The sequence below is a fragment of the Eutrigla gurnardus genome (genome assembly GCF_963514095.1).
Source record: "Eutrigla gurnardus genome assembly, chromosome: 1".
NCBI classification, from domain to species: Eukaryota; Metazoa; Chordata; class Actinopteri; order Perciformes; family Triglidae; genus Eutrigla; species Eutrigla gurnardus.
The window spans coordinates 27,551,770-27,575,356 of NC_139915.1; the positions used below are offsets into that span (position 1 = coordinate 27,551,770).

Below are 23,587 nucleotides of genomic sequence, written 5' to 3' on the forward strand. Positions count from 1 at the left end.
GTCCTCCTGCATCCAGTCCACTCTCTGCCCAGCAAGAGTGGTCCTGTGTTTAGCATCCACCCAGATATGCAGCGAGTGTCTCATGAACATACCAAAAACAGAGCGTCTCTTTCCTCTTGACACCTGGCCTGAGCCATCAGTAGGGGTTTGGCCTGATCCATGAGGGGCTTTCACTGAAGCAGAAATTTACCTGCGAGCATGCTATATCTCGTCACATTTTCACCTCTCCACTTGTTCTTTTACACATTCATTCATTCCACCTATTCCCTTCCTTTCTCTCCTCCTCCACCCTTTCTGCCTGTGCCCCGGAGGGGTTTCACTTACACTCATACATGCCCAGACAGTTGCACATTCACCACTTCATACACAGGTCTATCATCACAGATTAGACTGGGCAGTGTATTAGGGTTGATGGGGGTCTAAAACTGCTACCGCTAACAGCAGTCCCAGAAAAACCCTGTTGATTGTGAGAGGGAGGCAGGATACTCTTGTTTCTTATTGGGTAACCTTTCTGACCAGCATTGTTTGTTACTTTATTCACATTCTTGGGTAACAGCTGAGACTAACGTAATTTCTAAAGATTTCTTTGGCCCAGTTTCTGGTATTTGAGTTGTCTTCCCGCTAACGCTGATGCAGATAGAATTTTGACTTTTTCCCGCCAGGGTATGTTGCACTGATAAATGAGCTTGTCACTGAGAGATTCACACAATGTGCTACTATTTTAATGTCACAAACGGGTATCTCTAGGGATAAATGATAAAAATACAGTCAAGTGATTGGTATAATGTTCATGGCCTGTTCATAATCACATTTTCTCACCTGTAGTGTGTTTGAGCTGGTTTCAGTCAACTGGTTTGTGTGGTATTTCTATGCTGTCTCAGCTAATGTGCTGATTAGCAAATGTTGTCATGCTAACACACTAAAATAAATTGATGGACATGGAAAGATAGCTTAAGATCACAACTATACCATGGCTGTAGACTCACTACATATCTCACTCAACACAGATGATAATGCTGTGCTAACAGAGGCTAACCGATGTACACATACAGTAAAAGTGCTCTGCCATGTTCTGCATCTGATTGTGGGGGTGGGGGTTCAGTTCTGAGAATCCGAATGTGTGTGGTTTGCATCATCTCATCAAAATAAGCATTTAACGATAGGATCAGATTTTTGAAGTCTGTCTTAAAACGGCAATCTTATGCTTGTCTGCACAGTGTTAAGAGTTAGTGGTTGCCGTTATCATTCCTCCTGCCCATTCTGGCCAAGAATGATCTCTTTCAAGTACGACTACCATATGTAAAAAAATTGGTGCGGCCAAATCCACAGTCTGGGTTCTGTTCTCTTTAGGCCAACATGAGGATTCAAGAATCTAAGTTATTCAAATTATTTGGTCTATCTTTTCAAAGATAAGGATCTTTTTAGTATGACATTCCATTAAAGCCTTTGCTCAGACAGTGTGTCTTGGCTTAGCTGCTGTGGAGGAAACAACTTCATACAAGCTTTAGAATCATTTAAAGTACTAATGGAAAAGGAATTAAATCATGCAAAAGGCCAGTACTTCCAGTTACCTATCCACAAAATGTCAAAGGTTAACATTTCATGACATAACACTTCTTCACAGATGTCTCCCGCGACCGCGATCATCCCCACAGTCACAATCTTATAAAACCACTTGAGTAACTGCAGTTTGACATTGGACACCAATATCACTTGACATATTGGCATACAGCTTTATGTTTTGGTCTTGGCTTCAGTCTGTTATCCGATGACTAGTTAGATATTTCTGCTGGTGATTTCATCTGTGAGGACATGACATGAGAGACTGATTAGTCTGGCCAGGGGCTGAGAAAGGCAGGAAACTAAGGTGTTGGAAAGAATTACAGTGTGTAGACAGTGATGGAAAACATGAACTTATGACGACAGTCTCTGACTGACACCCAGAATAATCTGTGTGGACAGGTAGAAGCCTAAACTGGCTCATCCAGTGTCGGATGATGTTTTGTCCTCAAGGTCACTGTGTTTAAATAGGGACTCTAGGTAATGTGTTTGTTTCAGTTGAGTGCAACTGGGGTTGAATATCATTTCAGCACCAACATCTCAGTATACGATGCAACGTAATCAGGGGACACTAATAGTCCACGCCACTCTGGTTCCTTATTAACTCCTTAGTGCCGACATTTGTGCACAAACTGAGCATATTAAAATGTGTTTTACTTCCTTTTCGGTGCTACTCTAGCAGCGCAATCCTAGGGAGGGAAAGGTAAGTGGGTCAGTCGGTCGCTCACTTTGATAGAGAATGAAATATCTCAACATTTTCAAAATATGGTCCAGATATTCATGATGCCCAGAGGATGAAAGCACAATGAGTTTGACCTTGGTTTGAGTGAAATATCTGCGCAACTTTTGGATGCATTGTCATGAACTGTCCCATTCAGGATGAATAAAATACATTTTAGTAACTGGTAAGTATTCCAGTACCATCAGCAGTATTTTGGTTTACAACATTAATGACATTCCCATCAGCTTCAACTGTACATTTTTTTTGGTGCATACTAAACACTAAACTATGACATTGATCACTGTAAACATTGTACTATTCCTGCTAAACATCTGCACTTTAGCATTGTCATTATGATGACGGTAGCATGCAGACGTTAGCTTTCAGAGAGTCACACAGAGGCTTAAACCTGACAGGGCTTAAGAGTCATGGCTGTAGACTCTTAAACCCTTTACACAGCAGGGGCATTTTATTGTGAAATTAATTTGCACATCAATATATTCAGTAAAAGTGGTGTAATTGTTTTCAGAGCAAGGATGTTTTTAATGTTTTTAACCAATCATGTTGTCTAGAACAGACAAAATGTACAATGTGTATAAAAACATGAAGGCTTGGTAGTCTGAACCAAGACGACAAACTTTATTATTACTTTCAACCTTGACAAAGACGGTGCATACCACATCCACTCCCTTCTTTCTGAACTTTCACAATAAAAGCCCTTGACATATGTCACTGGATAATTGTTTACCAGAGGAAAATTCATTCACAAACATTTTCTTTAAAGTGTTAATGAACAAAAACGCTAAAGCTGTTGCAACATTTAGTTTTTGATATACATGACACAGCAGGTACCTTTTTTATTTACATGTAAAGCTACAAACCGTTAAAGCTGTAAATACTTGATGATACTTGGGTAAATTCTAAGCCTAAAAAAAGTTATACTGGTATGTATTTTGCAAAAGAAGCTAAAGTATTACATTTCTTATTCTGATATCTTAATTCCCTTCATGCATCTCAGATTTTATGTCCTTGAGTCCAGTCATTTAAAATGAACCTGATACATGGTCATGTGCTCGGATTTGGTGTCATTCCAGCGAATGAAAGTAAAGCAGGGACATAACCCTGACATCATATTTACATCATGATATGAAAGTTGATATCTTCATGTGTTCTCGTCATGCAGGTTTTAAAGGCTGCGGTCAAGTAATTCGAGTTAACATCATTTGATTCCTCTGAGTAAAAAGGAAATGAGTGCCACACTCACAAATAGTTTAGACCAAACATTTTAGAATCATTATAACTTCAAAACAAAGTCATACTTTAAAACCCATCATGATATTTGATTTTGTCAGTGAGTGAGAGACTAAAGCATTGGCAACTTTTACTTGCCAACAGCCATGTCATGAACTAGTACATTAACAGATTCCCAAACAAATACACACACACACACCAGCACACCGTGTAAAATATTTACGTGACCAATGTCCAGTATGCTCCCTGGCTAGGTGCCATTTTGGCGCCTTTGTCTCTATGCTAGGGTGAGCAGCATTCGTAAGTTGACACCTACTTCTTCATATGATATGTCATGCGGAGGTCTTTTTGCATGTTTGTGGATATCGGTGCCGCTCTGTTAACGCCAGTCTGGCAGGGGGAAGTAACACGAGGCCACAAGGAGCTGATGCAGTGTGTAAATTAAACGGGTGCTTGGGTTGCTGTCTCCATACCGTTTTTTTTCTTCCCTGTGATGGTTTCCCTAATATAAGTGAAGGTTGTGCTTTTGCGGTGTTTGTGGCTATTAGTGTAAGTGAAGAGGCATTGTAGGTGTAGTTTTTGTTGTGGCTGCAGACTCAGACAGCTGGTTGTAAAAAGGCTGACATCTAACCTTACTCCCGTGCAGCTTGGAACAGGGGGCTTTGGAGCCACACCACCCTCTTTAGATGGATGGGTTAACAGCAGCTCTTGGCCCAGTAGTGTCCTGTGAGGGTCAGTGCCAACACCACTTCAAATGTGCAAACCATAATCCCCCTCTGACATTAATATTTTCAGATGGAGGCAAGCAGGGAGCATGGTGGGGGGCGGCAATGTAGGCAAGGTCTTTTTGGCTGGCCTTGTTTCATGCTGGCAGTGGTGATAGACACTAAAGCCATTACTCACGGTGCAGGCATGTCCAGAATGTATTCTTAGCCCCTGTCTACCTATCAGTCACTACAGAAAGGTTGGAGGGTCAAAAAATAAAGAGGTAACCAGTCTACAGGGCTGTCTGCGCCACCGCTGTTTACCAGGGAGGGGGTGATATTTTAAACCTGGGAGAGCTCACATATTTACCCCACTGAGCCTGACTGACTTGCCATTTGGTCGGGTGAAGACGCCGGAGACCACAGAGGAGAGAAGAGGCAAAAAGAGAAGCTCTTTAGTTAATTGTTAAACAAGTAGCTTGCAGCTTTTTTTTTAATTTTGCAATCCAGATAAGAAGAAACAACAGGAGATCGAGGTGAACTGAAGGTTTGAGGATAAAGGCGAGAATAGAGGGGGAGGCACTTGGGGGAAGTGAGAGGTAGCCAGGCTGAGCTGACTTTTTCCCCAGAGGAGGAGTCGCAGTTGCCGGCCAGGGCAGGTCCCACGGCTGGCAGGGCTGGTCCTACTGCTTCTCCACCTCTATTCCTTCCTCCTCTTACTCCTCCTTCTCCTCCCTTTTAACAATCAACTAAACTGCTGTGCAGTGATGAACTTACAGGCAGAGCCCGTGAGCAACACAGGAATGCTGAGAAAATCCTGCCAAATAAACTTCTCTGCCTCAAGTGAGGGGAAACTCGAAAGGTTGAGCCTTCCGTAAGAAGACCTCCACTACAGTATAGACTGTCAGCCTTCTGTCTTCTCATTGTGTTGCACTCACTGGTTGAGTGCACTGAGAGACTGAGGGGATTTTTTTATACACTTTTTTTCTCTCCATTTTTGCTTTTGTAAACCGGAACCGTGGCAGCGTTTTCAGTAGCACGGTGCAAGGACCAGCTCCACTCACCCAAGATGAGCCGCTGGCTGAAATGCACCTCCATGCACTTTGTAGGTATTCATTGGTTTCAGTTTGTTACCATCATTTATTTTATGGTTACTGTTCTGTTCTTATGCTTTGGTCTGAAATTTGAATTACCTCAAAGTTGTGCCATAACAAAGTGATCAAGCAGCTGAGGAATTCTTCTTGAGGCAAATGGGGACTATTATCATCGATGGATCGATTTGGTGACTCATTAATTGCTTCACAACAACAGTATATTGAACATGTATTTATGGTTTAATTATCTGTCTTATTGTTTAGTTTCCTTTAAGTGCTGCTGTGTACATACAATTTGCTTTTGTTTGAAAGTCAGTTACAGGGTTAGGTTATAATTTGTGCTTGTTTTTTCTGTTCACCCCACTGAGAGTATGCTTCCCAAAAGCCTTTAAAGTGCTCTGTTCCCATGCTTTGTAGCCATCACTCATGGGGGGTGGGATGGGGGCGTGAGTGAAACTGCAGCACAGCACATTCTTGGCACATTCTGCATCAAGTTAAGTCTATTATTGTACCCCAAACGGACACATTTTGTTGCCAGTATGTCTGTTGTTGTTTTTTTGTGTCATGTATCTTTTGTGTTTATTGGCCAGAACTGGAAACCACATTATAGGCATTAGACGCTCCTTTTAAACTAAGTGGGTCTTTGGACAAACATTTGTAAAGCTATTTGGTTAGTCAAACATACTGCATGTCTAATAGTTCACCGTCTTCACTGTCAGAACACAGATTGGAACAAGTATGATGATCGGCTGATGAAGGCCGTGGAACGGAGTGAGGTGGACAAGGTGGCTGCTGTTCTCAGCAAGAAGGGCATAATCCCCACCAAGCTTGACGTGGAAGGACGCTCTGCGTAAGTAAACATGAAAACACACTTCTACAGACATGCATCCATGTTCAGTATGCTGAACATAGTTTTCCTTTGATTGTTACTAAGTAGTACTGTGCCAAATTCCAAACTTTATTGTGGTCTCCACCCAACCCTGTTTCCCAGATAAAATGTCTTTACAAATAGGTTACTCTAACACAAAAATAGTTTTACTTCTTGCCTCAAAGTCTCCCTGCATGACCCTTTTAAAATAAACACACAATCCGCCCCCCCATAATTTCCTGTGGCTATGGTGACCCTGTTGCACATTTCAACCTTAAACCTCTCCCAGCTGCTCAGCATATGCAGTTGCATATGATTATTATTTGTCCATCTTTATTTCCAGAAATGTCTCTTTTGGTGTCTGTCTGGAGGTCAGTGGGGGAGTTGGTATAAAGAATGTTTGTGGCCACTGGAGGCTTGACCACGTTGCCTGGAGGCTGTTTATGTAGTTCCCACAGGAAATGACTCCCTGTAAATTCAAATCAGATCCACTGTGGTGCGCACTAAGTAATATGTTTTAGCCCAGCTGCAGGCTATTATCAGGATTTGTTGTCAACTTGAAGGACCATGTTTTGTATGGTAGGACTTTTCAGTGGGAACCTCGGGAATGTTATTTGGGGGGGGGGGGGGTTGTTTTGCAAGGAGCTGGATTTACACCCTTTACAGGGTTTCATTAGAAGAACAGAAAGAGAAGATGGGGCACAATGGCCAACCAAGTGTAACATGTACAAGGAATTCTTGTCGCATGATCATCAAAGACCACAGATAGTTTAGGTATCTCATACAGGCCTTTGTTTTTGTCCTATTAATGAACATAATGGCATAGAGGAAAACAATGCATTGTGCTGTTTTAAAAAAGCTTTGTTTTATTGCTAAATGCAACCAGATTCCAGCACCAGCATTTTGGGAGGCCCGGCGCCCTCAGTTTAATCCTAGATAGACGAAGGAGTCTCTGGTCTCTGGCCAGTGCTTCAGGTTTATTTTGATAAAGGCTTTGTTAAAGCATAAAACTGTGGAGCCACAGATTCCAGAAGCAGAGGTGCAGACTATTTTCAGCAGTGTGTGAAATTCTCCCGTGGCATTATAGCACAAACCAGATTGTGTACATGCATGCTTGTAAATAAGCATAATTATACACACAACCTGAGAAATGCCTGGTCTCATAATAAGGTGTTAGAATTTGTCAGAACTAAATCCAGTGACTCTAGAGGTTATTGTACAAAAACACAGTTACGCTTGTCATTTGGTGTTCCCCTGCAGGGCAGGCCGACCGCAGCTAGTTAACTATAAAATCAACACATTGAGCTTTTATGGGAAGAGGTCACACTTTTGTCTACCCAAAACAAAAGTGAACCACAATCACAGCTCAGCAAGTCTGCTTATAGTTCAGTAGGCCACACACATACACTCTGTGTGGAAACTCAGTACAAACTGCCACCCCTGATGTTTTCTTCTAAGCGGGCATGCGTTTAATCCTGTCTCTGGCCACCTGACTCATTTAAGTCTATTATTGACTCTACTTTAGAGTGGTGCAGGGATGAGGAATTTTTGATGCCCAACCCCGGAAGTCATCATTGCACTGGTTCTCTCGACCCAAAGCCAATGGGATTTGTGTTTTGTGATACTTTTGTTCAGCAAGATAATCTTCATAAATGAAAACCACGTTTATGATTTCTGAAGAGTGAATGCCATCATTAGAAGTAAAAAGCTAATGTTGTTAGGCTTTAAACAAACTATAACACGTGTGAGTGTACACAACAAGGCTATAAAGGCGGACTCGTCGGCATGATAACGGTTTTTTAGTCTTAATTAACCACCTGTCAGCCACCGCCTTTTTAAGACACATAAACGCTTCAAAATGCAGGAGAGAGGTGTTGACTGATGTATTTATGTCATAGAGCAAAACGTTAAAATCTCTTAAGCCTGTTAGCCACAGACTTTATTTCAGGCATCTAACCATTTAAAAAAACACACATAGACTTTGAGACGAGGGAACCGAAGTGCAAAAATGCAAACTAATTTCTAGGTTTTAGGGTGCTATTCACTGTGGTTTATTTTGCAACAACTCCTGGGAAAAATATAGGGTTATGATGGTTCATCAACTAGTTGCTCACCTTTGTCTGCTATTCAAAGCTGACGTAGTATACAGTGGGTTAATCAAAGTTTACTTTCTGAAAGCAAGTCAGTGTGGGTTCATCATGAGTGACCTCTTTCACAGTACGCATAGATTTAGTGTTCCTTAAAATGATTAATGCAGCTCAGGAGTGAGTCGGACTAAGCAAGGGAGTTAATAATGTCCTGGCTTCTCACTGGCACCTAAATGCCGGCTTCTTTTACGGCTTCTTAAAACAATGTGCAGCCAGTAATGTTTTTAAAGCAAGTGTGACAGAAATAATTGAGTAGTATTTGAAGCAGCAACAGCCACAGTATATTGACTGCTGTGCCTTTTAGAGACACACATTATCATACACTGTATATGGGTCAGCTACCAGCATATACTCTCTGGTTTACTTTTCCCTGTCCAGTCTCTAAATAGCAACCATATCCTGTAGACGGTCAACCTGAAAGCCACCCAAAGAGCAGGTGTGACGATGAAATGACATGTGCTCCCTTAAAAGCAGACCCCTTAGTCTCCCAAAATCCATCTCTAACCATTTTACTGAGGCCTCCAGCTGGATAAGCTGTATCTCCACAATTCAAAACGGTCAATTCTTAGGTTAGGTCTTTTTCATGTTCTTGTCAATAGTCATAATGTAGCTGCAAACACAGGAATTTCATGCATTCCCTCAGTTACTTTCTGTAAACTGCTGTGGCTCATGAACTTGCCCCTAACTTGGATAGCTCTGGTCTGCTTCCAGTCTGCTGTTTGCCCCAAGAGGTCAGGACCCTCCACTGCTCCCCAGAGAACCAGCATCTCCAGGCCATCAACACGGCTTTTAATACCCGTGGCAGTGTTGAGGTGACAGCCTAGCTGTCTCCTTGGCAGATACCTCAGGGTTAGTGTATAAACAGGCTCATGCGGCTTGAGGGGTGACACACTGAGATTAGTTTACACACAAGTGCTCTGCAGACCTTCATGGCTGGTGGCGGCAGTGCTGCTGTGGGTTAAATCGGAGAAGTGGATGAGGATTGTTTCCAATCAAAGGTGATGATTGAAGACTAAGGCAAACACGTGCAGTGGGAAACTGTTTAATTGAGCAGGCAATTAACAAGAGAATATGCAAACTTTGCGGCAACATGAATACAAATTTACAAGAGAATGGCATTTCTTATCCATGTTTACCGTAACAGACTCTCAACTGCTGTTTCCAATTTCAGAATTCACTTTTTAAAAACTCATAAAAATATATTGATGTCATTGACGTGGCTAATTTGTATTTGTTACCATCAGGTCATGTAGTTTTTATCCCATTGTACAAACAAGACGCTCTCGTGTAATAGTAAAATGATTCTTAAACTTCAAGATCAACATAATGCCCTCAATGTGAAAAGAGGTGTTGGGTGAAACGGAAAGCAAAAAGAGGAGCTGTAGTATTTGTGCACTCTTTTTTTAAAAATCTGTTTTATATGATAGTACTCACAACAGTGAATCTGATTCCGTGGGAAAAATATTGTTTTCGGGCTCTTGGTTGCTATGGAAACATGACGGACCCTGAGGTTTCTCGTTATTTGCCTCAAGAATGCTGATCTTGCTGATACCAAAGAGCCAGGCGTCCGTTTGCAGTCCCTCTCTTGTCCTTAAGTTTCACCCTCACCCCCCTTCACTTCACACCCGATCACTTCTTCACTTGCCCTTCTCTACTCCGTGCTGTCTACTCTTTGACATCTCCCTCCATCTGGTTTCCTCCCTTTCATTTTCCCTCCATCTTCTCTTCTGTTTTCCCAGGTTTCATTTGGCTGCAACACGAGGACACGTAGACTGTCTCAATCTCATCCTGGGACACAATGTTGACGTCACTGCGACTGATGCCGCCGGTGAGTTCAGCTTGGATGAAAGCAGTGCCTTGGAGCTGTAGTTGTACACTTTGATGTGTTTGTAAAAATGTGTCCACCCCCCGTTATGTCAGCTAGGGTAAACTTAATACTAAAAACACCTCGCAGACAGGAGGAGCAGTATTTTCTGGTCAGTGGTTAATTTAGCCATGGACCACATACAAATTCTTTGGCAAGAGTTTGTTTGCTTTTGCAGTGATTTTAAAATAAACCACACTGTGCATCTTGGTCTTGCATACAGTCAGCACAGAACCATCACAACCGCTCTGTGAAGTTTGGGACTACACAGCCTCTCACCTCTAGGGGCCTATGTTATTTTTATATATATACATCAAATTTACTGACCCGACATGTTTCTAAAATGAAATTTCTGTGCTTTATAGTGAATGAAAAGCTTCTCCTTCAGTTCATGAAATCCCTGCAGGCTCTGAGGCAGCAGGCCTGATAAATCCGCAGCCTCTGAGACATCAGTGCAGTTAACGGCCGTTCACTCTGTTTAGCTTCCTTACATCACCTAGGAACGACACAAGGTTGTTACAGTATAATTCAATTCAATTCAATTTTATTTATAGTGTCAAATCACAACAGAAGTCATCTCAGGACACTTAACACATTGAGCAGGTCTAAAACGCTCAAGATATAACCATACAGATTTCTTCACAACAGCCCTCATCATAGCCTCTGTGTCAGCTTTCATTGTTAGAAAAAGCAGCCTCTCATGTTATATCCTTGAAATGCATTGCAGTTGTGTAATAACGTAACCGCGAGCTCAGAAACATTCATTTAATTTAATAGTGCGTCATTATGAATCATACGGGTCCGGTTCTATCAGGTTCTATATTATTATTAAAGTAACCGGGTGATTGAAAATCATACTCCATCTGTCCTTTGGTGCAGATTTGTGGTCCTTCCTATCCAAACATCTACTGAGGGTCTGTAGAGCTGTAGTTTAACAATTAACTATGAGCTGTTTCAGAGCTATGAGACTAATAATGTGAGAACTTATTCAATAATCACCACACCTGCTGATCTCTATTCACCTTCCCCCAGCCTGTTAGCATAGTGCACTGCTGCAACATGAACCAAAATAGAAGGTGCGCATTAAGACACCACCAAGTGCCACTATCACCTTGTGCTAGGCATTTATTAATTCAAATTTCAGATAAGGCTGCAATATATATTATAAAGGTGTTCTTGCACCCTTGTAGAACCTGGCCTGGATGCATTGGAACCAGAATAGCCATGTGCGTGTGACCATGATTCATGCACATGCATGTCATGTTAAGTAGGATATCGGGTTCACACATTTCAGAGTATATGTGATGCCTTTTACACATTATCACATTATACATTAAGGCAGATTCAGGTACTGGTACTTTCCTGTTTTTAGGAAGGTCATGAGGTTGTGGTAGGCAGAAAATTGGTATCATCAGTGGTCTGTGTAGCAGATGATTTGAAGCAGAGTGCTTCTCAGCATTGTCATCAGAAATTGGGATGGAAATTTGGCTGAATAATGATTGATTGGTTGGATTGATGATTAAGACATGAATTGATCTCACCCCTACTTTCAGAAGCAATTTAGACAAAAGGTTCAGGCAGCCAAGCAAAGATCGATGCAACAAATTACAATTGGGCTGCTGGAAATTACAGTGATTACAATGAAGAAGCAGATTGCTGGTCTAATTTGACTTTTTCTTTTTTCTTTAAAAAAAAAAAGAAAAAAAAAAGTAAAGCAAATTTCAGGGTGCAAATATTGTATGTTATCTTTAAGAATTGCATGATTAACTGACAATTATATATTGGTCAAAAAATATATCTCAATAAAAATGAAGGTAATCAATGTCAACAATCAGCCAGCAAAGAAAACATTTAGAAGTAGCTCAAGAAGTACATTTTTTACCAATAAATCTATTTTTAACAAAGTAAAAGGAACACTACCAAAGACAAATATTTGAATGCTTATTCCACCCGTTCATAAATGATAGCCAGCACGGTAGGGCGCTCCAGAAACTGGATATACAGTATTTCCTCTGGTGAGGGTGCAAATCCTTGTTGCTGGACTGTGAAATCCTACTGGTTGGTCTGAGCATGACAGAGAAATATTATCGTCACACTGCAGTAACATGGTCTGTGAGGGGAATTTGTCATTCAGAATTGGGAGAATAAATGTCCTGGCACATAAAGAGTAATTGCGTTGATGATAAAATCAGGTACATCATCTGTATTGTATGATGTATTGTACAAATTAATAAGCTGTGGCTCATCAATTACCTCCTGTTTGACTTGATAAACTCATGGTCACTGGTTTGCAAAACCTCTGAGTTACCAGCTGAGACAAACTCACAGCAAAGCAAATCAAGTTTAAGTTTTTAGCATCGGCACCATGAGCAACAGAGTGACATTCCAGTTTAATGGCATTGTCATAATGGCGTAGGCATATGTACAGTATAGTCATTTTTGCTTGTACAGTTTCTCACAGTACACCTATGGACCTACAAGTACCATCTTACAGGGTCCTGATTCAGCTTTGCAATAGGCTCTAAAACACACAATGCAAAGTCTTGATTTTGAATGAAATGTTCTGATTGCTGCATTTGTCATTTCAGGCAAAAATGCTCTCCATCTGGCCTCAAGAAATGCACATTCTCTGTGTGTGCAGAAACTCTTGCAGGTAATGTGCAGTTGTCCTCCCTGTGTTCGTCTTAACGCGATTTGTCCATCCATTGTCTACTGCTTATGCGGTAAAAAAACATTTAGTCCGGTGAGAAAACGTGCCAAACTACAAAATGAAATCTCATATGTTAGCATTTGTTTTGGGGTTGTGCTCTTCCTGTTGGTGATTTGTGCACCTACACTGTACTGTATGTCTGCTCAACACAGCTTCCCAGTCACTGGCCAGTCAGAGCAGTTTCCCTCTTTAAATAATTATTGCCAAAGAGCTCTGGCAGCTGAGCCCACTCCGTATCGGTCAACAGTAGGCCCTGTTGAGTCACCAAGCCCCACTGGGGGATTTATGTGTTTACAATCAGGGGGCTATCTCTGCAATAATGTGCTCTCATAGTGTTGTAGCCCGTCCTCCTGCGTCGCCCCCCTTCTCTAATGGCAGTGATCTAACAGAGGTCGCGGCTGTTGGCAGGGGGTTGTCAGTGGTGTTGACAAGCCTACCCTCCTGCAAACCTGCCGTCCATTCTTGGTGCCGTCATCACACCAGACATAGCAGCTGGACGCCAACACCCACCACCCCCACCACCTCCACTAGCTCCCTCCGTCAGCCCAAACCCTCAAGGTATAGGATATCCCCCCCTCCATGCTCCACCGTCGGCTCCCATTGCCAGTCTACACCCCACCCCTACACCGTTTTGTCATTTGAGCACGCTGCTAATTTTTGGCCCTTGTTGCTAGAGAGAGTTGGGTTTTTTAAAGTGGAGCTCGCTGGCAACCTTACCCAGCAACATCAGGCCCCTGTTAGCATTGAGTCCTCAAGGCTTTCATAGCAGTCCCTCATCGCCACAGTGGTACACTCCAACCAGCTGACTGACTGGGTAGAGATGTCACGAGCATATCAGCACAGGACACTTAGCCTAATATGACCTGCCTGCTGTTGCGGTTCCACTGCTAAACCGTGCAAGTAAATTATTTTCTTCTAAAACTATTGAAACATAACTAAACCATTATTTAAAAGAAAGGAAATGCACCCAGGGTTAGATTTGAGGTAAAACAACCAGTGGTCATTCCTCTGTTGGAGTAATTGTCAAAATGTAACATCTTTGTGAAATAAGCCTGCTCCCCATTCAACAACCAGTTTTTCGAATGAATAACTGACAATCCAGACTAGGGTCAAATACTCATCAAGCTAACTCTGTTAGCCACTTTGTTGAGTTGGCTACATGAGCTTGGGAGTGGCCATAGCTATCCACAACAAAAACCAAGTGCCTTAAAAGACTACTTCACCAGTGAAACAATGAAAATGTATTCAAAGTGGGTCATATATGTAGTCAAAATGTAAAATCAATTTCAAATTTGGTGCCTTCTTGACCGAGAAAAGGTAGACAGTGACTTATGGTGCACGTGGGTGGAAGACAACAACTCCCACAATGCACAGCTCTGCAGGCCACTGATCTGTCCCCCCTTCGCAGTCCCCTGCCGGTTTGCACTCACACATCGGCGTCTCAAAGTCATCAACAAGAGAGAACAGCACATATATTTCTAGTAAACACTCTGGATCGCTGCATGTGTGCACGAGCGACCGGTCCGGCGGGCGAGCGGTCCAGTTGGTTCGCAGAACCGGCCCGGGCCGGACCGCCGTTCGCCGGCAGGAGGTCCGGTGCCAAGTGGATTTTGGACAGCACAGAGCAGCATTTTCATTCTAAAAGGAACTCACACTCCGAGTCTGAAGTGAGGTCCCACTACTGGTCTGTAATAGGTCTGTAACCTCAGTGGGCCTCGCGGGTTGAAAACATGAGGAAGTAGTGTTGTCGATGACGCAAATTGACGATAGTTGCGTCATCGGAGGCTCCTTTTCAGAATCTCCCGTCTCTGGGGAAAATAAGCGAATGATGTGCAACCACTCAAAAATACTACCGCGTTTCTAACGATACAAAGCTTAATGCAAATGGAAGAAAATATTCCTTTAACCAGGTGGCTGATGGAATGAATGACTTGGCCTTTATTTACTTCATTATTTAATTTGTGATCAAGAACAGACAATGTGTGAACGTTTTAATTCATGTTTTAATTAAATTCTTGTTTGCCCATATGGCTCCATATTGATTCATTATTGGATTACAAAAATCATGATTGCGGTCTTTCAGTGCTGTGAAAAGAGCGGGGCAATAATGCAGTATGATATTGTTTTGTTACTCAATCTAATCATATAGTGATATATCATATATTGAGATAATATGATACATAATTATGTTATATTGTGTAATACCATGTGGTTATTTCTTAAAGCTTATTTATTGCATTATATTTACTGCCTATTTTTTAAACTATTTTCAGAATCATCGTTTAAAAAAGACTATAGATTGTCACAGCTACTGAGAGTTTCAGAGATGTTTTTTCCCCCACAGGGATCCAGGGATATTTTAAAACTAGTAAAATCATTTGGTTCACTGGATTCTTGTTGTGGTTCTAACTTGTGTTTGTGTTATTTTACAGCACAACAGTCCTGTTGGAAATGTGGACCTGCAAGGTAGAACAGCTCTACATGATGCTGGTAAGACTCTACTGTACTCTAGTACTGACTCTACTGTACTCTAGTACTGGCTCTACTCTACTCTAGTACTGACTCTACTGTACTCTAGTGCTGCAGTATAGTGCTCAGTTTACTGTAAAACTGACTTCAATCTAGTAATGACTACTGACCATATTCTACGTTAGTACTGTAATACAGTGTTTAGTCTACTCTAAAACTGACTCTAGTACATACTGTACTCTCCTCTAGTCCTAACTCTACTCCAACTTTACCTTTTGTAAATACTTCTTTGCGCTCTTTTCCACGATACTCTACCCCATTCTACCTTAACAACTATTTAAAAAAAATATTACTTTATTCTTCCCCGTGACCCTGAATACAGGATAAGCGGTAGACGATGAATGGATGGATGGATGGACTTCATTCTTCCTACAATATTAACAGCTTTACTCTACTCTGTTTAATATAAACCACAACCCGGATAGCTTTCATAACATCCGCAGAGCATCCGCATGCTCACATACACATTAATATATATCTTGTTGCACAAAAGGTTTCAGCATAATAATGAAAACATGCTGTTTTGGTTTAAGAGGGCGTGTTTGTTTAGCCATTAACATTTTCAACATATAAATCAGGTCTATTCTGCTGCTTCAGCTGATTGATGTGTATTTGATTGTTAAATGTGACTATGGTCTTTCCTACTCTTCTTCTCCACAGTCATGGCTGGCTGCTCCTCCAGTGTGAAACTTCTCTGTGACAGCGGGGCTTCTGTGAACACTACCGATTTTGTGAGAATTAATTATTTTTGCTTCATTTCGCACAGTGTGTGTAATGGTCTCTTCTCAGATATTTTTCAGTTCACTTATCATTGTACAAGATATAACTGATCAACTTGCTCCTGAAAGACTTTTGTCAGGAGAGTCATTCATTTAATGTAAGGTTAATTGGAGCAGCACGAAACAGTTTGCACTCAATCTTAATTTAGCCCACTTGAGTGTGAACTCTCGTTATGCTCTTTGAGGTGAGATGCAAATTGATTCTTTGGATTGGAATTGAAAATGATCTGTTCCATTCAGAAAAATCATCCTTTTAAAGACCATCACTCCTCATCATGTGGATGGATGTACATGTGTGTATTTATGTGCATTTCTTTTATTTCCCCCCAGGATGGCAGGACACCTCTGGTTCTGGCAACCCAGATGTGTCATCCACGCATCTGTCAGCTGCTGTTGGAGCGAGGGGCTGACATCAACATCCGGGACAAACTAAATAAGTAAGAAACATTAGCACTCATGGTGTTTGTCTTTGGTGGGTTGTTGGCATATATATAGCTTAATAATTGGAAGCCTGTGTTATTCACAAAGGGCAGCTTTTCACAGATTATTATTATTATAGGCATTTAAAGAACATAAACACATGGTGCTATTTGAATGTATGTAGATTTTCTTGCAGCTAGAATCTTTCTGACATCAAGTCACAGAAAATACTATAATTCTGTACTTGCTTGAAAAATAATAGATATTTCTGAAGGGGCATTAACTCTACTTACTTTGCAAAGAGGACTATTGAAACCTTTTAAGAAAATCTGAGGCAGGCAGATGATGAATACCAGTAAATGTAGAAAAACATTGTTTTCAAAAAGAGGCACATTGAAAATTACAATAGTAATAAGATGCCACTGTATAATTTAACGGTGCATTTGCTCGGCCAACAAGGCATACCAGAGTCCTGGAAACAATCTGTATTTTCTGTAAAGCAGAAAAGAAGAAATAGAGCCGTGCATGTGAATGTACTATTTTCATTTTAATAGAAGCTTTAATGCATAACAACAATGTAATACGTGTTTCGCTTGACTAATTTATTGTGGCAGCAGTAGAACAAAATGTCAGTTGTTGTTTTTGCCACATTTTGATTTAACAGCCTCATATTCAGACACAATTGTTTCATAGTTAGTTCATGGCGATTTTGCTTTTGAACGGTCTTTGTTTCCTCACGCAGGACAGCGCTGATTCTTGGCTGCGAGTACGGCTGTAAGGATGCCGTGGAGGTGTTGCTGAAGAGTGGCACCGACGTGAAGGCAGTGGACAGCTTAGGTCACGATGCATTTCACTACGCTCGCCTCAGCAAGAACCTGGAGCTTGTGACGATGGTCAAAAGTTACCTCGAAAAAGCCACCAGAGGTAAGCTGCTGAACCAGACTGAACATGAAATGATACTGTCACAGTTTGTCCGGCTACTTTTTCAAGATGAAAGGTTTAGAATGGGAGCAGCAAATCTAGATTTTCGCTTGCTCTAATTAAGCTGAATGACAATATTTTAAATATGAACTGTTTTTTTTTACACCATTAAGATAAGATTAGTCACTGCACTGCCATATTCTGCATGATTTTTAACAATCTTTTCCAGTCAGTGTTTTAACATTTCTAATTGTATTAAAACTTCTCTAAAATATTGGAGGGAGTTTGAACTTGTTGTTTCCTATTTTGTTCCAGATAAAGAGGCTGCAAAGATGGAACAGTGGAAGCGACAGGTAATCCTGCAGCAGGGTTTTGGTTCACACCATCTATTAAACTCCACATTTTAGTGAGGGGCAGCTGTTATTCTCCTGAAGAGGCCCTTCACATGAAGAGGACCTTCATATGTTCATGTATTGTGACACTAATATTAACAAATTAACATTTTTTGTAGCCATTTTACCAAAGGTCTCTTCGTTTAAAGACGACGGTTCAGTTCAATGCCATTCAAATGCTAAAACATTTACTTCCAGTTGTTCCACACTTGAATTCATTTTCTTTTACTTACTCACTGCCGCTCAGATGTACATGACTGCCATCTAGTGATTATACGTGTGAATTGTTCTGTAAACTATATCCAATGGTAATGTTATATCTTCAAAACACGGTTGTAAAAACGATCTGGTCTCATCCTCAGCATTCAGTGGAGAGGTCAGAGGCAGCTGAGGTTAGCAGAAGGGATCAGATCATACATGTAAGTGCTGTATAACTTCAGCCTCCCTATTCCACACCAGCACACAAGCTACTCTCATGACCTTTAGAAGTGTGTTTGCTTGAATCCACTGTATCCAAAGTCAAAATCACTTATTAAGACCTTTTCCACTAAGCACTGATAAATACGTAAGCTTTATGGTTTTATATGTACATGTTTGTTTCAGGACTTGGAGAGGCAGAACGAGGGCCTGCAGGAAAATCTGAGGAAGTACCAGCAGGATCAGAGAGCCCTGTTAGATAAAGTCAACATGCTGCAGCAACAGCTCACACAGGTAAACACATACAACTACACAGCAAGAGCTACTAAGTTAGAAAGTACAGAAGAAGGCTTGTTTCTTGTTGTGGGAGGGTTCATCAGAGGGTCATAAACTATGGGTTTGGGACACGAATATAAGCAAATATTATAATAAAAGCCAAGTCGTGTGTCATCGTCCTCATGCCAGGGAATGTGTAATACGTTTCTAATCAGAGGTTGTTTTTTTTCTGGGGAGGCAAAGCAGGCTTTACATACATTTACTGATTGTTGATGTAAAATACATTCAGTGAGCGTAATATAGTCCTCAGTGTAAGCAGGATAAAATCCATCAGGGAAATTCAATCAAATGTATTTTTTCCCTCAATTGGTCTTCTTTACTCTTTTGCAGGAAAAGATCACTGTGGAAGATTCTCACAAACAGGTATGAATCAGAAAACAATGACATTATGAATGAGGCCGTCAATGTCCAAGCAATAATTTTTTAAGTTTCATGTGTTTGTAAGAATCTTACACTGGATGTCCACTATAATCAACATACTATTATATACTGACATATACTGTGCACTGTGGAGTCACAGTAAAGTTACTGTATGGCCTCTGAAACCCCAAAATAAGAGCAAATTAAGGTGGTTGAGGTGCAGGATGTTGTTGGTGCTGTATCAACACAGAACCTTACATGTGGAAGTGAAGGGAAAAGGAAGGCAGCACAGTCTGATTGTGACTCAGTAGCACTTGATAACACCCTACCAGGTTCAGGAGCCAAGATCCAGTGTTATAGCAATTCAACATTTTTTAATTTCCTGACACAAAATTTTAAAAAGAACATGTTGAAACGGAAATCTATGAATGCCACAATTGTCATTGTCCATACATGTTAAGATGTGTGCTTTTGTATCGGTCATGAATGAGGCCCATTGTTCTGGAAATAACTGCTTGTTAAATGATAATTGTGCACACTGAGATCTACCAAGAATTACTTTCAATGTATCAATGAAACACAATTACCTATTGCTTAATCACACTAAATGAATGAAGTAACAAAGGTCCACACAATGTGTAATATATGGGTGAAATATTGGTTCTAATAAGAGTTTTAGAAGCCTGTAACAAATGGTGTCTGGCAGTTACTTTATGTACATTCCTCAAAGATGTTAAAAAGTTGCTCTAATTGTTTTAAAAAGTAAATATCAGTTCTATTAAAGTGTTTGTTTACTTTGATGTACATTCAATCATCAGTAATTTATTGATCTTTTGTTTTTCTTTCTCTTGAAACAGAAGGAGCAGTTGAAGATGTTACTCGGTGTCAAAGATAGGGAGGAAGGGGCTCGAGGCCTGGAGACTGTCAAGGTCCAGCTCCGGAGCACTTTGGTCAGCACAATGACGTTTTTGTTTTATTTGTTATCAAAACTTATTGCATGTATTTGGTATTAAACTGTGATTTTACATTTTACTGTCCTGAGAATTCAGGATTCATATCTGAGTGCATTTCAACACGAAGTCTACGTGTTGTTGAATGGGTTTTTGGTTAGATCCCCAAAATAAGGTCACACTTACCCCTTTCAAAGCTTTTAAGTGTCTAAAAGAGACTACAAAATGTCATCACACCGACTAGTCTGCCATCGTAGCCTTGTTGTGTATACTCACGTTTGAATGCTGCTTTTTCACTCTGTCCTGTTTTCATTTGTAAAAGAGGTTTCAATCCTAGTGTGATTTTCTAGTTATAGAAAGGTTAAGTCTTGAAAATATCATTTTTGTTGAGTTTTAAAACATTCAACCATTTTTAATGAGTATATCCATATTCACAGGGGGACTACTCTGGACAGTCTGTTATCAAAGGTAAGCTTTCTTTAATTGTTTGAATCACATTTCATTCCAATATTTAACGATTCGCCTGCAGAGTATGAGGAGGTTTGAATGATATGTTTCTCTTGCAGGTAAAGAAAACATTTTGGTCAAACAAGCTCACAGTCTGGATTCTGATCATGTAAGTTTTAACATGTAAATGTCTAAAATACAGTGTTAGTAGTCAGTGTCCAGTAGATTATCAACAATAGAGGGCTTAGAGTAGGACCTCCATACAAATTATCTGCTTATGCATGACTGGTTTTCTTTCTACGATCAACAACTATTCAGTACCCTGAAAAAAAGTGGCTGATTTTCCATAAAAAAAATATTCAAGATGATAATATAATATGTTGTTCCTGTTTCTCTGCAGATGCTCCAGAATCCTGCCTTGACGCGTTCGCTGTCCAGACCTCCAGAGAAGAGTCAGCCGACTGTAGGCTGGGATGTCTCTGGTGAACTGGATGCCCTTCGACATGAACTTGAGGCGGTCAAGAGAAGACAACAGGCAGCAGATGAAGAGACGGCGAGGCTTCAGTCTGCCCTGAACCGTAAAAACCGAGAGTGCCAAGAGTTGGTTCTTAGCCGAGACACCATCCAGAAGCAGGCTGACCAGCAGGTTCAGGAACTGGAGGACGCCTTGGGGGACGTCCAAAAGAGGATGCTGGATTCTGAGTGTAAGGTCAAACAGCTGCAGGCCCACGTAGTCGCTGTTAAGGAACACTTAGGAGGCCAGGCGACAGAAGAGCTGCGTGCCCAACTCCAGGATATCAAGGCCAAGTATGAAGGTGCTTCAGCAGAAGTGTGTCGCGTTCGTAACCGCCTCAAACAGAGCGAGAAGGCCTTGGAGGAGTACAAGAGCAGCGAGAACCAGCTGGCAACAGAGGCAGAAACGCTCAACCAAGAACTGAAAGCTGTGGCTGCAGAAAGAGATGAACTCGGAGAGACCCTTTTAGAAATGGAAACCCACTTGAAGGAGACCCAGACTAAGCATGGTAACACGGTACCAGCTGAGAAGTTTGACAACATGAAAAACCTGTTGAGCAACGCAGTTGATGAGAAGGAGCGGCAGATCGCTGAACTGAGGGAAGACTATGATCGTGTGCTGGAGGAAGTGGCAGAGCTCCATCGAAAGCTGGACGGTCCTTCATCCCAGGAAGGATCCGGATTGATGTCCGCTGAGGAGCATGAGAGGATACTGGCAGCTCTCGAACAGCACAATGCATCTTTGAAAAGGAAACTGGCTGATGTGACCTCCAAAAGCCAGGCTCTTATTCAGGAGGTTGAGGAGAGCGAGGAGGAGAGAGATTTACTACGAGAGCAGCTGGATGAGCTAAACAGCAGGATTGAGTTTGACTTTATACCCATGCAGGTGCACGATGAAGCCCGCAAGAACATGGTAACAGCTTTGGAGGAGCTGGAGGACAAACTGGTGGAAGCCAGCGAACGTTATGGGAAAGCAGAGGCGCAAGTCCAGCAGCTTCAAACCGAGAGGCCGACGCTGCAGGAGAATATCAGCAGCCTCCAAAGCGCCAGTGACAGACGCATGACTGAAATGGAGGCTCTGAAATCTCAGAACGCCGACCTGATGAGGAAAAATGAACTACTGCAGAGGAGATGTGAAGACAGGGATAAAGAGTGTGTGCAGCTGACCACGCAGAGCCAGACTCTGAAACAGAGCCTGGAGGGAGAGTATGTTCCCAGACAGCAGCACGAGCAAGTGAAGATGGATTTAAGTTCCACCTTGGAGACCGTTAAAGCTGAGATGTTGAAGTTGGAGACCAAGGGAAAAGAAAGTGGGGAAGAGTTGAAGAATGTGAAAGAAAGAAATGAAAAGTTAGAAGAAAAGTTGGAAAAAGTCCTATTGGAGATGAAAGAAGACTGTATTAGGGTAAAAGACCACAAAGCAATCACAGACAAGTTGAATGCCGCTGTGGTCAAGGCAGAGAATAAAGCAAACGAAGTGTCAGGGATGTATGTGTTGGCTCAGGGGGAAACCATAAAGCTTACCCAAGAACTGGAAGCACAGAAGAAAGAACTTGATACCATACAGGAGGCAATTCAGTCCAAGTTTATCCCACTAACGGCAGCTGAGGAAAAAGAGCACTCTCACAGTGCCCAGGTGAAGGAGTTGACAGCCAAGCTGATGGAAATCGAAGAGAAGTATAACAAGGAACGGTCTGCCAGAGAGAGCAACAATGTGGAAAGCGAGAAACTAAAAGTTGAGATTGAATCTGTTCAACAGAGACTGGACTCTGCTGTAATTAACAGTGAGAAGCACAAAAACGTTGAGGAAGAGTTCAAAGGTAAATCTGAGGAATTAGCTCAGAAGTTGGTCAAGTTAGAGCAGCAGCACCAGGAGGTAACACTTCAGAAAGCAGAGCTTCAAGAGCAGAACGCCCTCGGCAACGCTCAGATCCAGAATCTCCAGGAGCGTCTGAAATCAGAGTTGACTCGCATCGCAACATACGACACGGAGCTTAAAGCGTTGCACGACACCATGCAGCAAGCCCAGGCCGACTGCAAGAACGCAAAAGAGGCACAGCAGCAGGAGGCCCAGAGGGTTTGTGCCCTGCAGAAAGAAGTTCAGGAACGCCGTGGGGATCAGGCTGCTCTGCTGCAACAGCAGGCCAAGGCCATGGAAGCCCTGGAGGCTGAGGTGGCTAAGCTGCAATTGGCTCTCCGTGACGAGGAGGAGAACGGCACCCAGCGGGCTGAAGATGTATCCGCCCTGCAATCCGAGCTCCTTCAGGCCACACAGGCTCTCGAGGAAATTCGCTACAAGGAAGACCAAATGAACCAGCTGGAGAAGGAGAAGCAGCAACTGGAGGAGGAGGTTGCCAACCTGAGCAACAAGCTGCTGAGCTTAGCCGAAGAGAGTAAAGAGAGCCATCGGGAGGTGGCACAAGCAAGGGAGGGTGAGAGTCAGGCCCGGACGGAGATGGAGGCCGTCCAGGAGAAGGGACGTGCCATTGAGAGAGAAATTAGAGAGCTGAAAGAGAGATATGATGAGTCGCTCAGCACCATCTGTGATCTTCAGAGGAGGATTCAGACATCAGCTCAGCAGACTGAAGCCAAAGACAAGAAGGT

General features: G+C 42.0%; 1 protein-coding gene across 2 annotated transcripts in view; it reads left to right on the forward strand.

Annotated features, from left to right (window-relative positions):
* The window catches only part of uacab (uveal autoantigen with coiled-coil domains and ankyrin repeats b), a 41,874-nt gene that overhangs the window by 13,113 nt on the left and 5,174 nt on the right, over positions 1 to 23,587 (forward strand). The window contains exons 1-16 of one of the 2 annotated variants that reach the window (XM_084016821.1): positions 4,681 to 5,341; positions 6,050 to 6,180; positions 10,085 to 10,173; positions 12,798 to 12,862; positions 15,352 to 15,409; positions 16,109 to 16,179; positions 16,558 to 16,664; positions 17,390 to 17,571; positions 17,884 to 17,921; positions 18,323 to 18,379; positions 18,564 to 18,671; positions 19,044 to 19,076; positions 19,931 to 20,023; positions 20,461 to 20,491; positions 20,590 to 20,639; positions 20,871 to 23,585. In XM_084016821.1, coding sequence (XP_083872947.1) covers positions 5,306 to 5,341; positions 6,050 to 6,180; positions 10,085 to 10,173; positions 12,798 to 12,862; positions 15,352 to 15,409; positions 16,109 to 16,179; positions 16,558 to 16,664; positions 17,390 to 17,571; positions 17,884 to 17,921; positions 18,323 to 18,379; positions 18,564 to 18,671; positions 19,044 to 19,076; positions 19,931 to 20,023; positions 20,461 to 20,491; positions 20,590 to 20,639; positions 20,871 to 23,585 — 3,864 coding nt within the window. In that variant the 5' untranslated portion in view covers positions 4,681 to 5,305. Of the gene's footprint in view, positions 1 to 4,680; positions 5,342 to 6,049; positions 6,181 to 10,084; positions 10,174 to 12,797; positions 12,863 to 15,351; positions 15,410 to 16,108; positions 16,180 to 16,557; positions 16,665 to 17,389; positions 17,572 to 17,883; positions 17,922 to 18,322; positions 18,380 to 18,563; positions 18,672 to 19,043; positions 19,077 to 19,930; positions 20,024 to 20,460; positions 20,492 to 20,589; positions 20,640 to 20,870; positions 23,586 to 23,587 lie in introns of those variants that run through there. The other variant, XM_084016820.1, reaches the window with a different exon arrangement.